At 55.8% G+C, this 14,683-nt stretch overlaps 1 protein-coding gene across 2 annotated transcripts in view; it reads left to right on the plus strand.

The window, feature by feature from the left end:
- Positions 1-1,161: 1,161 nt before the first annotated feature.
- The window catches only part of MLLT1 (MLLT1 super elongation complex subunit), a 75,211-nt gene continuing 61,689 nt past the window's right edge, over positions 1,162-14,683 (plus strand). For both annotated transcript variants that reach the window (XM_039466157.2, XM_039466158.2), the window contains exons 1-2: positions 1,162-1,399; positions 10,361-10,541. In XM_039466157.2, the coding sequence (XP_039322091.1) occupies positions 1,388-1,399; positions 10,361-10,541 (193 nt within the window). In that variant the 5' untranslated portion in view covers positions 1,162-1,387. The remainder of the gene's footprint in view (positions 1,400-10,360; positions 10,542-14,683) is intronic.

The following is a 14,683-nucleotide window of genomic DNA, read 5'->3' on the forward strand; positions in this document are numbered from 1 at the left end:
AATTTTTGTACTTTTTTGGTAGAGATGGGATTTTGCCATGTTGGCCAGACTGGTTTCGAATTCCTGACCAGGTGATCTGCTCCCCTCAGCCTCCTAAAATGCTGGGATTACAGGCGTAAGCCATCATGCCCGGTCACTTTTAGCAATTTTAAAATATAAAATAACATAATTATGTAGCCATCTCGCTGTGTGATGGATCACCAGAACTCATTCTTTGCGTCTAACTCAAAAAATGTGACTCTCTTGCATCATTTCAATGCAGCACAATTTCACATTTGTATCATTCAAATTAGCACGAATAATCACACAGTACTGTTCTGGAACGAAGAATAACACAGAACTGTTCTTCAACCTATTTTACAGATGCACAAACTGAGACTCAGGGAAAGGGGAGGAAGGGGCTGACCAGAGGTTTGCCAAGGATTATGCAGGATTAGGGAAAACGAATCTCCACTTTGGGAGGTTGAGGCAGGTGGATCACTTGAGGTCAGGAGTTCGAGACCAGCCGGGCCAACATGACGAAACCCCGTCTCTACTGAAAATACAAAATTAGCTGGGTGCGGTGGCAGGCATCTGTAATCCCAGCTACTCGAAGCTGAGGCAGTAGACTTTCTTGAACTCGGTAGGCGGAGGTTGCAATGAGCCGAGATTGAGCCAGAGCACTCCAGCCTGGGTGACAGAGCGAGACTGTGTCTCAAAAAAAAAAAAAAAAAAAAAATCAATCTCTAGTTCCAGAGCCCAAGGCTCATTCCATCACATAGCAGCATCACGCGATCAGGAAACAAAAGTGTCCCTACGCGGAAGAGGGGATTTTCTCCCCAGGGCTCGAACGCGTAACCTCGGTCGCAGCCCCGGGACGCTCCGGCCCTGGAGGCTCCGGCCACGAGGCAGCGCCCCCTGCGGGCCGCAGCGCGCAGGCGCGGCGCGCCCGCCCGCCCCCGCCCCCGCCCCCGCCCCCCTCCACGTGCGGCGCACACCTCGCGCTCCCCTCCGCCGGGCTCGCCTCGCGCCTCCCTCCCTCCCTCCTCCCGCCCCTCCGGTCCCGGCCTCCCATTGGCTGCGGGCTTCGTCCCTCCGACCGCAGCCCGGCAGGCCCCCACCAGGCCGGAAGTCCCGCGCCACGAGCGGCCGTTTATGTCGCCGATTGGCCCAGTTGGCTGTCAGTCGATGCGGCGGGCCCGAGTCGGCGGCGGGGGCCCGTGGTCGGTGCGCGACCCGGGCTGGCGGTGGTTTCCGGTTCCGTGGGGCTGGCGGGCGAGCGGGCGGCCGGGATCGGCGGCGGCGGAGCTTGACAGACAATGAGGGCGGCGGGGCGGCGCTGAGCGGCAGCGGCGGCGGCGGCGGCGGCGAGCGACGCGGGGCCCGGGGGCGGGGCGGGGCGCCAGCCATGGACAATCAGGTGAGGAGCGGCCGCGCCGCCCCAGCGCAGCCCGTCCGGCCCCCTTCCTCTCGCCGGCCCGCCCGGCCCTCCCCGGTCCCGGCCTCCCCGCCCCGCGCCCGCCCGCCCGCTCGCTTTGTGCGCGCCCGGCGCTCCCCAGGCCTTTATGTGGGGCGGGGGCGCCCCTCCCCCATCCGCGACCCCCGGCCCGGCCAGGGCGCCTCGGACGCCCTTCGGGACCCCGGCCGGGCCCGGAGCCCCCGGGGACGCCCCTGGTGACCCCCAGCCTGGCTCGGAGGCCCCCGGGAGACCCCTCGGAACCCCAGTCTCACCCGCACCCGCCTGGGACGCCCCTGGGGACCCCAGCCCGGCTTAGGGACCTCAAGACAGCTCTCGGGACTTCAGTCTGGCCCAAAGCTCCTTCCAGGCGCTTCCTGGGATCTCGGTCCCGTCCAGACCCCTCCCGGGACCCCTCGGATCTGCCCTGTAGACCTTTCCCCCTCTGGCTCCTGGGCCAGTCACTGTCTCCTGTCCTGTCTAGACCCTTGGCCCCTAGTCGCCTCAAACTCCTAGAGTCCCCAACCTGCTGCCTGTCGTCTTTTCTACCTCAGCTCGGGTATAAGGCGTCCCCGGCCCCCTGGGACCTTGCTCTGCGGCCTCTCTTCCTTGAACCCAGGCCCAGCCTGAGCTTTCTCTCCGCCCATCCCCTACCTGTGCCTGGGCTTTCTGTCCCCTCTGATTCTGCCCCAGCTGCAGCTGGAGCATCCCTCTGTCCTCCAACCCTAGCCTGAGCTCCTCTGACTCCCTGGGACCCTGGCCTCTGTCTTCTGCTGCAGGGACTCAGGCCTGTTTGGGGTGCCCCCTCTCTTTGTACTTGGCCTTTTCAGACTTCTTTCTTGGACCCACCCTGCTGCCTCAGCCCCCTTTTAGTTTCAGGCCCTGGTCACTCTCCCTCGGACCCGGCGGGGCTATCTCTTTCACCTTCAGACCCTCTGCTCTTAGGCCAGGACCAGGAGCAGTTTCTTCTCTGACCTGGATCCCCCAGACCTTTGAGTCACCCGCTGCCCGCTGTTGCCCTCAGCTTGGGCGCGCTTCACCCCTGGGATCCTGATTTAGGCTTCCCCACGTTTCACCTCAGTCCAGATCTTCCTCCCAGTCTGGTTTGTGGCTTCACAGTACTGCAATCTCTGGCACAACCTTTGCATTCAGCATCTCCCACTTCATCTAATGCCCCTCAGCCTATAAGTCCTGATGTCTCTTTCAGCCACTACCCTCTCCCTCCTTCCACCTCATTCTTTGTTCCCCACCTCCAGGATCTTAGAGACTCAGTTGAAACCCAGGGTGGGTGGGTTCCCAACCTCCCTAAACGCTCCCGATGGCCCCTCCCCATTGGTCTGTGTTGGTTCTCATAAACACGAGGTCTTCCTGGACCCTGGCACCCTCTTTACCCAACTCTGCCCCAACCTGTCTTCCCTGAGTTCAGAACCATTGCTGGCCCTCACCATGGGATCGTTTCTTTCTCCTCCCCTGCTGCCCTGGCTTTCAGGGGCTCCAGGCCAGGAAAGGTGTTGTGGGGCTGTGGGGGTGGCAGCTGAAATCTCCACCATTAGAGAGGGCAGTTTGGGCTGTCCCTGGCTGCTGGCACCACTGTAGCAGCGCTGTGGTTTCATAGGTGGGGGGCAAGGAACCTCCCTCCTGCCCGTCCCACCGCCTGTGGCACAGGGTCATGGAGACGTGTCTCATGCTTCTGGCACCCAATCCCCATGGTTTCACATCTGGTGTAGGTGCTGCTGCCTTCCTCTTAAGAGGTAAAGAAGAGTTTGCGGCAGTTGATTGGTGGATTTCCATGGCGTGGTGTGAGTTGATTTCCACCGAAGGGACAGAGCTGTTGCTTCCAATCTGTATTGAGTTAAGAACCCAAATGAAATGTACCTTTAGTGTCTACTTCAATGAAGTCCGCCTCTGGGCAGGTCCTGTTGGGCACACAGAGGTATAGGGTATGGCCCCTTGTCCTCCTTCCTTAGTCCCTGGGGATGTCCTAGGCCAAAGCATGTCTGTTCCCCTTGTGATGTGCGGGGCCCTGGAGGTCTGGATGGCTGTCACTTATGTAAGTGGACGGTGGAAATTGGTGGCATTCCTGCTCTGTGACAGAGGGAGATAAAGGTCTCGTTCAGGTAGCCAGGCATGGGAGAGAGCTGGCTTGGCACTGCTCAGTACCACAGCCACCAGCATCTGTGGCTGATTTACATTTAAACTAGCTCGAATGACAACTTCGGTTCCTCCGCCGCACCAGCCACATTTTAAAAGCGCTCAGTCACCACCATTGCTGAGCTACTGACCACTGTGGCGGGCAGTGCAGACACATTTCCATGGTCGCAGGAAGTTCCATCGATGGCGATGGTCTCCCTCCTTCACAAGTGTTTGCAAGGGAAACTGCTCCCAGAGGGAAGTGTGTTTGGACCCAAAGGCTGATTCTGCTTCCCCAGTAGAGTTTTCATGCTAATTTGAGAGAGGCCCAAGGGCTCTGTTCCTTCCTCACAGAGCTGGAGTCCCCTGGGGAAACTGGACAGAATGGTGTCTTTTACCTAAGTAGGTGAGTTGGCAATATAGTCCCTGCGGGACTCTTGACACAGGGAAAACGTTGACACAGGGAAAAGGCTTCGAATCCGGCAGAACCCAGGCCCCCACTCCTCCCGGGCCCCCAGACACCACAAATCTGCTAGTGCCTCATCTAGTGGGAAGCAGTGCGGCTTTCCACCCAGCTGCTGGCTTGGAGAGGCTCTGATTCTCTTTCTGCCCTCCTGCTTTCCTCTAGGACTTTCAGACCCCCCAACAAAGAAGCAGGATTTTCCACTGTGCTCTGGGCTCCCAGCTTCTCAGCGTTGACATCTTTTCCCCGTGGCCAGCAAAACGCCTTTCTGGTTCTCTTTGCCCCAACCCAAACCCACACTTTGATTCCCTCCCGCCCGCCCCAAGTCTGTGCTGGTGTTGTCTGTGGTATTTGTATTGTTTTTGGCAGGGGGATGAGCGAGTTCCCCGCTCACTTACGGGTTATGTCTGGAAGGAGTGTGGTTTGTTTCCTGGGCTGGGGCCGGGGGAGGGGACTGGGACGTGACAAGGATAAGGCTGAGCATATGCCGAAGAGATTGGGAAAGGGCCTGGGAGCAGGTCACGGGGACTGGGGCTGCCTAGGGAACTGGGAGGTGGTGTCAGCATCTGGGCAGTCTCGTTCTTCCCAAGGACCCGGGAGTGCCCCCACACCGGAATTGCTGCTTGCTGGTCCTGCAGATGCTCTCCTGGGTTTGGATTTGAGAGCGGCTGCCTTGCAACGACGTTCTTCAGCAGGGAAAGTTTGTTTCTGCTGCCAGGGGCCCATTTTACAGATGCGGAAATGCAGGCTCAGGCAGTCCTACCAACAGGCAAGGCTGCTCCTGCAGCTCGGCTCCTTCCCCCAGCCTGCCTGGAAAGCTCTGAATTACCTAGGTCGCTGGCTTCGGTGTGACAGATTTCCCGCCTGCTCCCCCCTCTGAGGCTGCTGCCTGGAAAACTGACCTGCCGTTTTTTTGTCCTAAAGTGATTATACTGTGAGGCACTTGAGGGCAGGGACGAGGGTCCTGTTTCCCTTTGTGCCCCTGTGGTTCGTGAAGGGAGGTTTTGCACTCAGCTTTGCCAGGTGCTGGTTAAATCCAAGTAGCTAGGAATCAGTCCCTTTGCAGCCAGGCCCACCTGGTCTGGTGACAGATGCCTTTATTGGGGTTGTGCACATTCAAAAAATCCCCCAAGTCTGCACCCCCACCCCCTGGAGAACCTGGGAGATACCTGGTACCCTGTCTACACATCTGTGAGCACCTGGTTCGTAAATACTCTGTCCTAGGCCTCCTCTGACAGTCTGGTCAGAGTCGGTCTGAGCAGGAACCTGCAGACCCTATAAAGGGGAACTTGCATTTCCAGGTGCAAATTACCTCTCAGAGAGCTTCCAGAGAGAAATTCATTGAGTGCCTTCTCAATGCTTAGTCATTGTGCCTTGGGTCAGAGGACAGATGGAGCCAGAAGAGGGGTGGAGGTGCTGGCCCCCTGTCCCAGTGTCTCAGCCGTTAGGGGACCAGGGCCCCATGTAGCTGTCACTGAGAGGCCCCTGCCCTCTGGGTGAGCAGCTCTTCGCTTCGGAGGACTGTCACAGAGGGGCACTCATCTTTCTCTGTCTCTCTTACCTTCTCATTCGGTGTTGCCACTGAGGGGCCCCACCGGGCCTTGTGAGAGAAGGTTCTGCAGAGTGTTCTGTTGGGTCTCATGTTGCCGTCACTCCATGGGATCACCCAAGCCCTGCCACCTCTTCTCGTGCTCAGCCTGGGAAGACCTCAAAATCAATTTAGGCTGAAGGGGGAAAAGACTCCTCAGTGCCCTCCTCTCCTGGGAAGGAAGGGGATCATTGCCTCCGAGGGAATTAGATGAAGTAGCTGAACTCCAGGTGTAATTACACCACTTGGTGAAGTGCAGGTTCTCAGAGGAAGGGCATCTATTGAGAATTCCCACCAGAAGACCAGGGGAGGCCTTCAGATAAACCGGCTGTTAAAGACCTGCCTTCCAGGGCCCAGGCGTAGTGCAGCGCTTGCAGGAAGTGGGATGCGTTGGCTGAAGGAAGTTTGGAGTTGTGCAGAGCTGTTGGAACCAGGCTGGCTCGGGGCTCTGCCAGGCGAGGGCTGCTGTAGCCCACACCTGGGGAGATGTGCACGCGGCATCGAGACAGCCCCCGGGAAGCTGCCCTCGAGGGGCTGTTTGCCTGGTTTGCCTGATTTGGCATTTGGGCCCTTTGGTTCCAAGTGCCCTCTGCCAGCTGGCCTGGAGAGAGGGCAGTGTCCCAGCTGAGGCCCTCTGCCCAAACCTAACTGTCCCCAGATGGCCCTCGGAGCACTTGTGCCCATCCCTCTGTCCGCTGTCTTTTGGATGATTTTCCAGAAGTGAGATGGACAGCTCTTTGTGGGACCGTCCTGGAAGGTTCCCCTTTGCTCTGGGTTTTTGTTGGGAAGTGGGTGTTAGGGTGATCCCAGAGGTTCAGGGAAGTGGAATTCCCAAGACCAAAGCCCCCCTGGGTCGTTTCCAGCCATCCATTCCAGAGGTTCCAAAAAGTGGCCTCCTAGCAGCTGGCGTTCCTGGTGCCTTCAAGGAACTTGCTGGGATAAAGCTGGGGGCCAGCTACTGACCAATCAGATACATTCATTCTGAGACATTCTGGAGAGCCTGTCAGTTAGCCTCTGCAGCCAGGCACCCTTCCTAGAGAGAGAGAGCTAATTGATTAGCTTCAATTCTTTGGTTCTAATGGCCAGGGAAAGAGTCCAGGTGGCATGGGGGAAGAGGGGGCGGTTACCCTTGGCTATGGAATTGCCTTAGCTGTGCTAATAAATTATCGTGACCTGACAAGTCAAAGGCGTTGGCCAGGGCTCGGCTTTTTGCCTCGCGTTGACGTGGCTTGAGCGTCTTACTGAATCCGTGATTCCTTTTTCACTACGACAGCAGAGGCTCTGTGTTGCCCCACCATTGCAGGGAGTGCCCCCCTGAGCTCTCCACAGTCCCCTGGGTGCAGCAGGCCAGGCGCCGGAACTTTGCATCTGTTGGTCGAATCTGGGGTGTGCCCTAAACTGTGGGTGTTGAGGCTCAAGTTGGCGCCAGCCCCCAGGGCATCAGTGTCGCCCGGCCAGTGCTTTGGGCCCGGCCTGCCGGCTGCGAAGATTACCCGTGGCTGCCTCGGAACCTTCCTGTTTACTTTGGCCACTGTGGCGGAGTTCTGGGGCTTCCATCCTCCCCCTCTCCAGTGGAACGGCGGTCTTTCACTCTTTCACAATAACTGCTCTGCCGCCTGCGTGCCTTGGGTAGGAACTCCCTGTCATCAAAAATACCGGGAAGTCGGCCGAGGTCTGAGTGGCCGGGTCAGTGAATAAGTGCTTCCGAGGAGACGATGTCATTGTGTGTGAGCCAGCGCCACAGAAGCAGAGGGCATTCTCCCGAGTCATGGGGCTGTTCCCATGATATATATGTATATTTCCTTTTGACCTGTAACCCTCCCAGCGGGGCAGGGATTGCCTTCCTGTTTCTTAGAGAAAAAGGCAGAGGCCCACTCGTGTAAGCATAGAGGGTGGTTACAGCCGATTGGGGCTAATGTCAGGGTTGTTTGGGTCTGTTGGAATGCATTGCTGTTCATATAAACACTTGTGCCTGGTCTGAGTATTTTTGCTGTGCCGAAGCTCAGCCCTCACTTCACATGTCTGGTGGTGGGACTTTTACCCGAGATGGTCATAAATCCGCAGCACCGGGGGTTTAGGAGTTCGCCTGATCTTTCATCTACCCCCACTTTGTTCCCACATCGATGTCTCTGCTGCCCAGATCCTGGAGTCACCTGAATTTCCTTCACCCTGGGGTCCTGCCCGTTCTCCGGTTTCGGGCTGTGTTCACACCTTTTCCAACCACTCCTCCTGGTTTCCTCCTCATGGGCTTGAGTTGCCATTTGTTTGCTATTCACCCTTTTCTGCCTGCACCCCAGACCGTACGCAGTTGGCCAGGGGGTTTTGACTCAGACCGTTTCCTGTGTCTCATCTACTTACAACAGGTTATTTCTTTTGCGTCTGATCTGGACACTCCAGCCTGATCCCAGGCCCCCCTGCAGTATGCTCGGTCCCTAGAGAGTCCCTGCCCTCTTCTTCCAGGAAACTCCAGAGGGACGATCCTCCTGAGCCAAAGGAATCTCCTCTGCCCCATTTCTTTTTCAAAATTAATTTTTAGTTGACAAAAATTGTGTATCTGTATCACGTACATGTTTTAATTTACTTTTTAAGTTGGCAAATACGAATTGCACACCTCCGCCTCATTTCTTGACCTGGCTTGTTGTGCGCACAGAGCCCTCCCTCAGCCTCTCTGGCCAGTTCTTCGGCACACTGGAACCGACCTGTCCTTATCTGCCACTGTGGCCCTGCCCTCTCCAAAGCACCATCAGAACTCCCTGACCTGAGAGGCTCTCTGGTTTAATTAATCCAGCATCATCCGGGCCTGCTGTACCGTGGTTTCAAGTAGAGGCTAAGAGGACGAACAGGATATCATCCCTGCTCTCAGAGTTCACAGGGGTTCTGGGGGCTGCCGTCAACAACCCAGGAGCCGGAGCGGGGGTAGGGTGGGATGAAGGTGCTCCTGTGGAGTTTCCCACAGGCTTCTGTGGGGACTCAGGGTTGGTCTCCAGCATGGCTGCCAGAAAGGGCCCTGGAAAGAGGGCAGCGTGTGAGCTGGGACTCGGGATGAGTAGAGTTTTAAAATGAGCTTTGGGCACCCAGGCTGCGGCACTAGGAGAGACGAAGGCAGAGAGGAGTGGACGTTCCTGGTGTGTCTGGGGCTGGCTGTGAGATTGAGCTGGAATTTGTGTGTTTCCTGCGTTTCCTCAGTTCTGGGACTGTGAGCTACCAAGACAGTGCCACCAACTCAGGAGCGGCTTCTGTGTGTGTGTGTGTGCACCAGTGTGCCTGTGCATACAGGGTGCACTCTGACTTCAAAAGGTTAGGATGTAAAAAGAGACAGAATTGAGGAAATACTCGCGTAGAAGACGTGCATGGGCCTCAGGCTTCCTTCTGAGAGAGTGATAAGCCGTGGAAAGCTTTAACATGGTAGGCAGGGGTGGAGGCGATAGATCTGCCTGCCCTGGCTCCATTGCGTGACAACTGAGAGCTCAGGGGGGAACAGAGAGGGAGGGAGGGAGTGGGGCAGTCAGCCAGGTGGCGGGGGTCTGAATGGGGCCTCGGAATGCCAGAAAAGGGACAGGTACTGGAGGGATTGCAGCCACTGGGACACACCTGGCCAGTTGCCGAGTGATGGGGTGGAAAGGCACAGCTGGGAGCTGTCTGGTCTGGGGCCCGGGAGGGCGGCTCTGCCAGGGGAGGCTGTGGGACTCAGGCCACGGTCTGGCTGGCTCCTGGCTGTCTCAGCACTTAGAAGCAAGTGTGCACTTGGCTGCTGCTTTATTTTGTAACATTCTTGCATTTGATAGTAGGTGTCAGAGCCTATCTATGAAAAGTCTGGAGAAGTTTTTACAAAGCAGGGTAGATGTTAACTGTAGGTTCTCTGTTGGTGGTTTTGGCCAACCTAGGTATGAAGAGTGCTTTGAAGGCATGCGGCTTTGTGTTCAGTGGCGTGGAACTGGCCTGAGCTGCCTTGTATTTTCAGGGCAAAGTGTCAGATATGATGGGCTCAGCGGAGGGAACTGGGCTGCCCAGGCTGCAGGCCCACCTGGGACCAGTCACGGGGTGGGGGGTGGGGGACGGAGGGGTGCAGGCTGGCCTCTCCCTTCTCCTCGGGAACCGCCCACTCTGCTTTTGAAACTGAAAGCCAGTGTTGCAGCTGATGACTTAGGGGAAGGAGAGGGGCCTCCGGGAGGCGCTGTGATGAGTGCGTGTGTGGGAATGAAAATGCTGGAGTCAACAAGCTTAGGTGGCAGAGACACTGACAGCTGTCAGTAAGATGACTTTTGATAATGAAAGTGCTCAGAAGAGCAACCTCTGTGATAGTGATCAGAGCGGTGGTGGATGCTTTTGGATTGGGTGGTCAGAGGAGGCTTCCCTGCAGAGGGACAGTCAAGCTGAGAGCCCTGTGACAAGAGGCACCAGTGTGGGAAGCCCAGGGGCAGAGCATCCTAGGCAAGTGTCGTGGCCCCAAGGCAGGAGTGAGCTGGGCTGAGCTGGGGACCAGTGAGGAGGCTGTGCGGGTGGAATTGAGGATGACAGGGAGGATGGGAGGAGACGCGGGGACTGCGTGGGCCTGTGGAGGGGAGAAGGCACGGGCGTCCGCGGCAAGGTGCTGGCACGCTGGGAAGCCATCTGTATACTCCTCACTGGGTTGAGAGCGTATCGCACTGCTGCGAGTCTCTGTGGAAAGTTCTCTGTGGGTGAGGGGACAGTCCCCTGCTTGGAGCCGTGTGCTGACCCGGTCCTCACCTCTCTCTCCCTCCAGTGCACCGTCCAGGTGAGGCTAGAGCTGGGGCACCGTGCCCAACTGCGCAAGAAGCCCACCACGGAGGGCTTTACCCACGACTGGATGGTGTTTGTCCGCGGCCCCGAGCAATGTGAAATCCAGCACTTCGTGGAGAAGGTGGTCTTCTGGCTGCACGACAGCTTCCCCAAGCCCAGACGAGGTGAGTGGCCCCAAGCCCTGAGTTCCCACAGCTCTGACCCATCTGGCTTCATTTTCCACAAGGTCAGGCTCCACCCATCTCTCAGGAGCAGCAGGACCCCCCAACTGTGAGGTTCCAGCTTGCACCCCTCAGCATAGGGGCATTGGAGCTGTGTCACCTCCAGCTGTTGAGTTAGTTGTGGGAAAAACTGAAGGAGGCAGTAGCTGTCTGTCATGTTGCGATTGAGACTGGGCTCTGAGAAGCAGCCAGGGAGCACAGCCAGGTGTACACGGATGGGAAAGGTGAAGTCACCTGGCTGGTGAGTGATCAGGAAATTGTCCACCGGGCCTGTGTTTGATTGGGGGTACCATGTTAAGAATTCTGAATATTTGGGGTAGAAAGCATGCAGGAGCTCGTGTCCCACTGCCTTTTCTCTTCCAGTCTTCCTTCTCCCTTCAAGTCTCAGGCTGTCATTGGTTAAGCAGGTGTGCCTCGGTCAGTTGTATTCTGTCAGCTCCTCCACCTGTGCTGTGGGGGTCCTGGCCTTCCTGGAGGGGTGCAGTGTGATGGGGCAGAGGCAGAAACTTACCCAGTTTCTAATCAGAGACATCCCCGTGAGGAAGTGAGCCCGAGGGGAAGGCCGTGGTGGGGAATCGGAGAGTGCAGGATGATCTGCCAAGCTCTGCCAGGGCTGGGGCCATGTCTGCTTTTCTTACTGCTGAGCCCCCTGGGCCCCAGCACATCAGGAGGCTTCAGTAAATACTTCTTTAGTGATGGGTTGATAAAGGAATGAAGGACTTTTTGTAGTGAAGTGCTCCAGGGTGGGGAGAGCCCTTCCTGGGCTGGTGACCCCTCTACCCTGCAAAATGGGGGACCTGGCAGCTCTGGGAGCCACAGGAGGTGAGCCGTGCACAAGCGTGGATGTCCTCAGCTTGAAGCAGGAGCTTCCCAGCACCTGGGACCTGGGACCCTGGCCCTGAGCCCGTAAGTGGTTTACAGCCTGGTGGGGAAGTGACAGGCGTTGACAGCAGTAGAGACTTGCTGTTCCACAGGGATGCCCGCCTGCGATTCCCTCAGTCTGCGGCTCCGCTTCCCTCTGCATTTCCCCTTTTCTGAGTCTTCACCTTCTCCCCTTTTCCTTCTTCCCTTTCCGAGCCTCTTTAGAGGGCAGCAGTGGAGGCTTCTGACAGTGCCAGATATTTATAAAGCACTTCCTAATTGTGGGGACACGTGTCATCTACCAGGCACTTCCTGCTTAGCCCTTCGTGTGCAGGATCGCATTTTGTTCTCACCATAGCCCTCTACTGCAGACGGGGGCACAGGCTCAGGGGGCAGGCCACTGCCTGTGTGTTTAGCAGGGTAGGCAGGCTGGCCCGTGGGCTGGGTCCGGCCACTGCCAGGGCAGCCTGTTTTTATTGGTGCCCAGCCATTGCCCGTTTGCGTAGGTGTCGCCTGTGGCTTTTGCGCCACATCGGCAGAGCAGAAGCTGTGGCTGCCCCCTCCTGCACCAGACCCTCTTTCTTTTCTCTGGCAGCATCCGCTCTGTTTCTCCTTCACCAGTCCCTTCACCCCCAGCCCCTTTTCTCTGACTCCGAGCGCAGGGCTGGTCCTCGGACGCTGTTTTCCATCCACTTAGAGATTATTTCACCTTTGTTCCCCACCATGTTGACACAGCACCTGGAAGATGGGGTGATAAGTGGGGCTCACTCTTGGGTTAGTTTTTTGGTTTTTGTATGTTTTTAAAGAGATGAGTTCTCTCCCAGGAGCGGGGGACCACCAGGTTGCCTAAGGAGGGGTGAACCGGCCCAGGTCGGAAATGGAGCAGGTCAGAACTCCTGTGTTGATCAGTAGTGGCATCGCGCCTGTGAATGGCCACTGCACTCCAGCCTGGGCAACATAGCGAGACCTCGTCTCAAAAAAGAAAAACAAAACAAAACAAAAGAGATGGGGTCTCACTCTCGGTGTTGCCCAGGCTGGCCTTCAGCTCCTGGGAGGCTCATGCCACCATGGGAGGCTTGAGTGTCAGTTTGCAGGCAGCCTGGAAATAAGTAGCTGAGTCCTGTTTGTACAGTCTGTCTGTGGGACCTGGAGGTGGATAGCAGCCCATCAGATGTATCAGAAAGTAAATTCCCAGCTCCCAGTCTGTTACATTGAATAAAACTTTAGAGAGGGAGTGTTCTTAGAGCACTCCAGCCTCTGGAATGATACTTGAGGTACTTAAAAAGTATCTTTTACATCAGTGGCTGCCCACATTATCAACAAAGCAAACAGAGTGGAAACATGTAAGATACAAAGTTGCTGTTACTCGCCTCCTGAGTCCTCCGGCTTCCTAGCCCTCTCTGGCCTGTCTTCTTAATACCAGCTAATCTGCTTCTTCTTTCTTGATTTTTCAAATGTAAATAATACTTACTGATTTACCAGCATAGAGAGTTAGAATTTATCCCAAAGTACCCCTTTTACCCACTGTCTTCTCTAAGTTTTTAATAGTCCAGTGACTCGCTTTTGCGTTGGTCGTCTTTGAAGACTTTGAATGATGATGTGAGCCTGTTTACCTTTGGGATCCTTCACGGAAGAGTCCCACGTCACCCTTTTTAGGGAGTCCTCTGGCTGCCTGGGCTCAGTCGCAGTTTCTTTGCCCAGTACACCCACTCAGCCATATGCTTCTTAGCCTTTTTTTCTGCTTTGCTTTTCTCCTTAGCACCATCTTAACATCTTGTACATGTTACTTCCTTGCCCATCCCTCTCCCCAGCCCGAGGATGAGGTTTGTGTCAGCTTTGTTTGCCGCTACATCCTTGGTGCCTGCAGGGATAAGTATTTGATGAATTAATGGATCCTTGCACCTGGCCAGCTTTTGTTAGTGTCTTCAGACTCTCCACGGATGAAGACGAGGACGCACACCAGTTGGACACCAGTACCCCGTCTTTTTCTTTTATGCTGTTGCACCTTTCCTTTTGGGGGCTACACTGGATGTTGTTATGGTTGTTGACAGAGACCAAGACCTTCACCCCCCGATCATAGATTGGCTGTAAGAGTTGGGCACAGGCAGTAGGCAGCACTGGTGTCTTTGATGCTGGCTGTCACCGTCAGGCTGGTTGGGATGGCAGGACTTCTTCATTCACCGCGAATCCTCAACCCTGGGCTCCTCCGGGAAGAAGCCTCACAGTCATGGCAGATGGGTTCTTTTTGGTCATTTTTGGTTAAAATTTGGCCCTTTTGTAGTCTGCCTCACGTAGTCTGTTGCTTTTGGAATCCCCCCTTCCTTCTCCTTTTTGCATTGTGTCTTTATCATGCCTTCATTTTCTCCCGATTCTCATAATCTTCAATTATTCTGTGGAATTAAAAAAAAAAATTCTTTGGCCTGGGTACGGTGGCTTACGCCTGTAATCCCAGCACTTTGAGAGGCCGAGACGGGGGGATCATGAGGTCAGGAGATGGAGCCCATCCTGGCTAACATGGTGAAACTTCGTCTCTACTAAAAATACAAAAAATTAGCCAGGCGTCGTGGCATGCACCTGTAGGCCCAGCAACTTGGGAGGCTGAGGCAGGAGAATTGCTTGAACCCGGGAGGCAGAGGTTGCAGTGAGCCGAGATCATGCCATTGCACTCCAACCTGGGCAACAGAGCAGGACTCCTTCTCAAAAAACAAGCAAACAAACAACAACAAATTCTTTGGCCGGGCGCAGTGGCTCACGTCTATGATTCTGCACTTTGGGAGGCCAAGGTGGGTGGATCACCTGAGGTCAGAAGTTCAAGACCACCCTGGCCAACGTGGTAAACCCCATCTCTACTAAAAACACACACACGAAAATAGCTGGACGTGGTAGTGTGCGTCTGTAATCCAGTTATTCAGGAAGCTGAGGCAGGAGAATAGCTTGAACCCTGGAATCTGGAGGTTGCAGTGAGCCGAGATCACACTGCTGTACTTTAGCCTGGGCGTCAAGAGCGAAACTATGTCTCAAAATAAACTATTTTAGAGATGGGGTGTTCCTGTGTTGCCCAGACTGCACTCCTACTCCTTGCACTCAGGCAGTCCTCCCCACTCTGCTTCAGGCGTAGCTGGGATTACAGGTGTGAGCTGCCCTCACTCAGTTTCTGGCTATTTTGTTTTGTAAAGTCCTCTGAGCATCTCACGCTGGTTCTCTGTGTCTTTCTTCTCTAATCG

The sequence above is a fragment of the Saimiri boliviensis genome, chromosome 14 (genome assembly GCF_048565385.1).
Source record: "Saimiri boliviensis isolate mSaiBol1 chromosome 14, mSaiBol1.pri, whole genome shotgun sequence".
Lineage (NCBI taxonomy): Eukaryota > Metazoa > Chordata > Mammalia > Primates > Cebidae > Saimiri > Saimiri boliviensis.